The 7,500-nt window shown below is 37.9% G+C and overlaps 1 protein-coding gene across 2 annotated transcripts in view; it reads left to right on the top strand.

Moving 5' to 3' along the window:
* The window catches only part of LOC143021735 (uncharacterized), a 679,768-nt gene that overhangs the window by 662,425 nt on the left and 9,843 nt on the right, over nucleotides 1-7,500 (top strand). For both annotated transcript variants that reach the window (XM_076179421.1, XM_076179422.1), the window contains exon 9: nucleotides 5,302-5,551. In XM_076179421.1, the coding sequence (XP_076035536.1) occupies nucleotides 5,302-5,551 (250 nt within the window). The remainder of the gene's footprint in view (nucleotides 1-5,301; nucleotides 5,552-7,500) is intronic.

A 7,500-nucleotide genomic window follows, 5' to 3' on the forward strand; every position in this document is an offset into this window, starting at 1 on the left:
ATATATATTTATATATATATTTATATATATATATATATTCATATATATATATATATGTATATATTTTAGCAACCACAATGCACTTTAATTCTAAGCCATCAATATCGGGAACCGAAGGGAGGCCGACATGCAGGAATTGAGATGCGGTACTACCGAGGACTCGAACTGACCAATCACATGACAAGTGCCGTAGTAACTTACCAACTACGCTATTGTAAAATATTCCCCAGATAATCCAATGTGATGTGTATACAAAAATTCTTGTAAAAAATGTAACAAATATTATATTGGTCAAACAGGCAAAGAATTAGAGTTCTGAATAAAACAACATAGAAATAGCATAAGGACTGGCCAAGAACCTAATGTTCTGTTTCTTCATTTTAGGGATTTTAACCTTCCTATTTATTGGGAAAATGAGTAAAAAAAATTATCTTGTAAAAATATGGTCGAAAGAAATATTATAGAATCAGGCATTATTAAACATGATTATGACCAACTCCTTAACAACAACTTAGGTTTGTTAAATTAGATCCATTCATGGTAAAGGATCTATATCAACATTATTGTAAGAAACGAGGCAATGGGACAACGTCGACCCTTCAAGACCTGGCCTGACCCGGGGTAAATGTCATTAGCTTGAGCGGTCAATTCCCCATGTGTCAGGCTTGATCTATATATATACCACAACTTACTCTGTACATATTTATTCTCTTGTAATCCTTGAAAATGTGATTATATCACGAAAGCGCTCGGATTAAAAAGAAATTAATTTCCTTTCACTGTGGTGTTTAGCATTATTTGTGTATTCACGTGTGTTATGTGAAACTTGTGCATATTTTATATATAATATATATATATATTTTTTTTCAACCACATTAATTATTTCTCTCTTGATAGCGCAGTGGTTTAAGTCACTGTTCACTTGTTACGTCTGATCTGGGTTTGAGTCCTTGGCTTCACTACGTATCAGTTTACGCATGTCTCCGTCGAGCTCCTTGTCAGTCTCGATCGCGATGACATGGAATTAAAATGAAAAATTAATGTGGTTGAAAAAAATTAATATCTGTGCACTGGGGACCATTCAATGTGTGTATATTATATATATATATATATGTATATATATATATATATATAGTCTATATATTTATAATGTATACATCTATATCTATATATATATATATATAATATATATAATTTATATATAAATATATGTATATATATATATATATAATATATATATATATAATTTCTCCTCGTCAACTTCTTTCACCTTCAATTTTATTTATATATATATATATATATATATATATATATATATATACAGTATGTATTCAATTATTCTATTTTATTTTATTTATTTATCTATTTTATCTTATTCTATTTATTTATTTTTTGTTTTCAACTGAATGTCACTTAGGGACATCCAGAATAAGTTTCCGAAATTAATTTCTGTGCTGGAAGTTAGATCGTTTTGAAGACTTTTTAGGCCATCACTAGCCTGAATTCTTAGTTTGTGATGAAAAAATTAAGTATTGGCTCTTAGGTTCTTTTATCCCTTTTACCTATTTTTAATTAATTTTTTAGTAATCGGGGGACAAAAATATTTCGGAATTTCACTCGCATGATGTAATATTTTTGATGCCAGAGTCCAATTAACCTAAGGAATTAGGGTCGCTAAACGCACGTGTCGATTTTGAAATCGCCGTTTATTACATATTTTTCATTAAACTTATTTTAAATCGATGTCATCCAATTTAGCATTTCGCGCACGAGTCTCGTGAAATTTCCCACGACAGCTTAACTTCATTTGACACGGCAAAGGGAATGTAGGGGAACTCAGTGAGTGCATAGAATCAACCTACTTTCTAACGAATCCTCATATTTATGCATTGCTGTTCTGTATCTTCCTGATGACAACTTCAATGATGAATGAAATCGTCACTGATTTTTTAGCTTTCGGGTATACATAGGAGCCTCTACAAGCCACTGATGCAAATGCTATCACCTTGGGTCATCCCAGGTCACGGAAGGTCACTGATCGACGGTAGGGGGGTTCATGGATTTGTCTCAATTGTCAAGACTGACACGTAGTGTGGTTGGCACCTTACATACCTAATATGACCTGATCTAAGCCTTTACAATTCCTAGCAACAGAGGCGATTATCTGGAAGACGATGCAGGTCGGCTCATCTTGATATCGTGTAATTTGAGGCTATGGGTGCAGAACTACATAGGAAGACATGTATTGCCCTCATTTTTCTGAGACAAGCGTGCATATAAAAACATGTATATATACAAACACATACACACACATACACACACTCACTCACTCACACACACACACACACACACACACACACACACACACACACACACACACACACACACACACACACACACAAACACGCACATGTATACACGCAAATGCGCATACACACACAAAAACATAATACACATACACCTCGTGGCGCAGTGGTTAGAGTTCCCGGCTGCCATTACGGTGGTCCGGGTTCGAATACCGCCCAGGGCTGAAATAAGTTCAGTATCGCTGCACTCTGAGTTGTTACTGGAATTCTCGTGGGCGTGGAGTTAGGAGTGTGTGGGCGTGTAAGGTCACACCATTACCCATTGATCGGCCATGTATGATCTCTGAGCTCTCTTCCGGGAGGGAAATAGCTGTCGATCACAAGTCCAATGCGTGATCCAAGACCATGGTGAATCACACAAACACATATGCATATATACATACATGCACGCACACGCACACACACACACACACACACACACACACACACACACACACACACACACACACACACACACAAACACATATGTAAAAACGCACACACAAACACATATGCACACACGCACACACACACAAACACATATGCACACACGCACACACACACACACACACACACACACACACACACACACACACACACACACAAACACATAATAGATACACATGCACACGCACACACACGCACGCACACACACACACACACACACACACACACACACACACACACACACAAACACATAATACACATGCACGCACGTACACACACACACACACACACACACACACACACACACACACACACACACACACACACACACACAATAAATCACATACATACCATCGCAGCAACAGGACATCACCTGATCACGCAAGCCAGCGCATGCAAGTGTACTCGTTCATGCATTTTATGCATCCTATTAAATTCACGCTTTCATTGAAGAAAATTGAATGCAGTAGATTTTTGCTTGTTGTTATACAGTGAACATGGACACAATGGGGAGGAAATATTCATGAGCAAATGTTTACACTTTAGTCAGGCTTTTGTGTGTGAAAATTTTTCAATTACAAAAATATAAATAAAACAAATGGTTATCAATAGAAGAGATTAGTGTTCAACATGTGATTTAATCGTTCCATTCTTTTGGGGTGAATATATATTACTGTTTTGACAATACATGCAGATTGAATATCAGCTACTACTGCACATTCACTTGGAAAGAAGTGTTTTGTTAAAAACGAATGACTCTCTCCTGATTTTGGGTTCATCGAGATTATTTTTACATCAAATGAGTAAAGTTGTTTGGCTTCAGGTAAAATAATCATTGGCCTTAGCCATATGCCTGAAAATCAATATAGTTCTTCCCAACCCCAACCCACTTTCACCCTATTCCTTCATGTGGTAAAAAATTGTAATCTTAGTCTTTGGTAACAGGTTTATAGTAGGCCTTTTTATATTATTTGTTTATTTGTTTTGTCATCATTTGTCTGTCTGCGTATTATTATTTGCTTGATTCACATTTATTATTAGTTATATGTCAATTTGTAATTATTTACTATTTACCGGTTTCTTTATTATTTAATTATACCTATGCATTTATTCGTTTATTTATTTATTATTACTTATATTATACTTTATTTATTCATTTATCACTATTAATTTTTATTCGCATCCGACCTAGTTATGGACCAAAAGGTCTCCTGCCAGCATGCTCCGACTTTGTAGTCTTTGTAAACCACAAGGTAGATTTTTAGGTGAGGTAAGAAGGGCACGACAGGAGGTTCTTAACTGCACAGGAAGTAAGTGTCAGGTTTCAATAGCAGTTGGAAATCAATCTGTGTTCTTCATGATTACTAAGTATATTGCATTTATTCAATTATGACATGTAAATATTCATTAACAAAATGTGGTTGACAGTTGTGGTACAGAAGTAGAGAGTGCACGTGACGCTTGCTGGTGTAATGATACAGCTTTGGCCCGCTAACCCTTCCCCGCACAGGGATGAAAAGCATCGTTGCAATGCAAATCGGCACCCCTTCCCTTGGTTAAAGAGTTCGGGGGGGGTTTTCTTATTAGGTCACAGTATTATCCCTAAATTGGGTCATATGAGCTATGGGGCCCTCATCCATGAAGTAATAGGTGTCAATCAACAGTCCAGCACGTGATTCATGAAGCCGAATAAAGAATTTGAAGCCGACTCAGGGGGTCCAATTTCTTTCAGAGGGATCAAATCCTGCATCTATACGATGCAAGCGTAGACAAGGCTTATCAATGCGTCGAGAGAATGATTCAGGCCTCTATTTAATGTAGGAGCTGTTGGTTGTTGTCTTCACAAACTTAGGGATAGAGGAAGCTATCCTTTCACACGACGGTAAATTTTCAGAGCTGGAAGAAAAATAGCAAAACGGAAAGGATTGCTCCAGTTGTGTTTTTATATCCAACTTCGATGGCGAAAGACTTATTTCATTGTTCGTTTCCTAAATCGCCTTTGATTGGTCTTTTTGAACGTCTGGCTCAGAAGTTTCATGGTGAATAAATTTTCTTTTGTAAGAAAAATAAATGCAGTTTTCCATTCACCTTTTTTCTTTCTACCTTTCGTTCCCATTTTTTAATTATTTCTTCACTAACTTGCTTTTTACTACACTATTTTCTTTACTACACTATTTTTTCATATAATTAAATTCATGGTGCCTTCATGGCTTTCAAATAAATTTCCAGTTGATTTCATAGCTAATTCACTTTTTCGGGAGTGGGGAATAACAGTGAACTGGTTAGATTAATGTATAGGATCTTCAAATGTTCTTCGTGCAAGTCCCGCACTCGGACGTGGTATGCATGATACTGTTGGTCCTTAAATGCTCTCTTGAGACCACCCCTCTATGGACGAGCCTCACGCCACAGACTAGGTCACGATCTCATACACTTACGGTAGGCAAGATTCTCTATAAAAAAAAAAAAAAAAAATGTTTTCAGTATTCCCTTTCCGTTTCTTTCACAGGAGTGCGACAAACATTCACTGTGCAAGACGCATTCGTCCGTCAGCGACAACTCTACCATCCTGGCCCCGGGGGGGAGCCCTGGCGTCGCCTACAACAGCAACAACAGCAAGAGCAGAGTACCTAGAGGGTCCTGCCACCTGCTCTCCCTTCCCCCGTGCTCGGTGCCGCCGCCGTCAGCGTCGCCCACGGCGTCATGCCTGACGAGAGGCCCGTCCTCCAAGAGTGTCAAGAAACATGTTCAGTTCCCAGGTAAGGAAGGAAAGAGATTATGACTTATGAACGTTTATGACGGTACCCACTGGGCCGCGCGGTAGTCTAGTGTAGTGCTTCTCAAACTATCTGATGTGGCGGACCGGCATTTTTTTTCCACTAAGTTCAGGGTATTCCGCTTTCATTTTTATCTAGATTTCATTGCATAAGGACAAATTACTGAAAATAGTAGTCACAGCCTACATTTTCCTTTGAAATTCCTTAGATTCTACAAATTCCTTAAATGATTCCTTAGCATGACCACCACTTTGAGTAGCACTGCTCTAGTGGATACAGTCTTGAACTCATGAGCATATGGTCGCGAGTGCGAGTCCCGTAATCTACAGCAGGCTTCTTGCGTTGGATCCCGACAGCCTTGACCAAGCGGTGAGGCGACCCAACATCGGCCTAAGAAATCCCAGCGGCCTGCCGTAACTGACAGGGCTTTGTCCTACCAAGTGGTTTCTCACTTTCCATTGCATAGGAGTGGGACAGTGAGTGTTGACATGAACAAGAAAGGAATAATGAGCAAATGAAAAATAAATTACATAGAAAAAATACAAAGTTATGAACAAAAAGTCAAATATCTGATCATATTCTGTGCAATGTTCATCCTGTCTTCATGAACATTTATCATTATTAGAACATTTAAGTATATGACAGGCAGATTAATACTAAGATGCAAACACTAGAACAGAAAAAATGAGAAAGTTACAAAAAAGCTATACAGTTATAGTCAAAATGAGCAGATTTAAAACGAAAGGAAATATCTATTAAATGAGCTTGAACAGAGTATAGATGACATAACTGATCTATCAGTTTTGTTCATTCGGTATTGAACTTCGTACTGAGCTGGTCGATCTCAACGATTTTATTCTAGGAACCACCAAATAATTGTGTTCATTTATGGTGAACCTCTAGATTATATAAGCTCACTGTCATTCCCTTTTTTCGACAATTATTATTATTATTATTTTTTTTTTTTTTCATACAAGGCACCGGCTACGCCGTGGGTGCCTTGGCCTGCGGCGCTTGCTCGCTTCGCTCGCTCCAGGACCTCCGGTCTCTTTTATTTTCATTTTTTCGATGGGACACTCTCGATGTACTCATCGGCATCCCGTTTTGAAATATTTCTTATGATCTCCATCTTTAATTCTTGTTTTATTTCTTCTTTCTCCTTTAATTCTCCTTTTTCTTGGAAAGTCCTTTCCCAAACCTTAAGGGGGACCGACACATCTGATTCCGATTCGTCGACGGCGTAGTCGTAATCAGGCAGGATCATTGCAGTAATAATATTGTAAGCTGAAGCAGGAATCTCAACGGATCCCAATTCAGGTTCCTCATCTGGAATTACCTGCTCGCTGTCGATACCTTTCACTAAAGACTCTCCCTCCCTAATGGATGGTATGTCCGAATAAGTTTCTTTATATACCACGTTTGCCGGATTTTTCACCACACATTCACCATTAACCTTATGGTAACCTCGGAAGATAATCAATGAGTCCCAGTTTGTAACCCTTGAACATGCCACATAGAGCTTTCCATGGGCAAAACAATCGGGCGAATCCAACAATAACCCACATTTGTCAAAAGTTTGCCCTTGCGACTTATTGTGATAGCAAAGTTTTCTATTTTCATCCCTTCTGTCATATAACGCGGCTATATATAACCCAATCTTTGATAGATATTACCCCTAATTTTATCTTGTAATTTGGTGGGTGTCACAAAGATACTGAAGAGGCTTGCAGTTTGCAATCGAAATATATAGATTCTCCGTCTTCAGTCTTTCTTACTCCAACAGTGGTTTTCACGTGATATATATGATATATGTGTGTGTGTGTACACATTACATATACATATGTACACATTTATGTACCTATTTATTAATTTACTATACTTACATAGTTATTGAATTATTGATATTACATCCGACGGGCTCTATCGGCTTC

The sequence above is a fragment of the Oratosquilla oratoria genome, chromosome 42 (assembly GCF_046742065.1).
Source record: "Oratosquilla oratoria isolate Oo_2021 chromosome 42, ASM4674206v1, whole genome shotgun sequence".
NCBI classification, from domain to species: Eukaryota; Metazoa; Arthropoda; class Malacostraca; order Stomatopoda; family Squillidae; genus Oratosquilla; species Oratosquilla oratoria.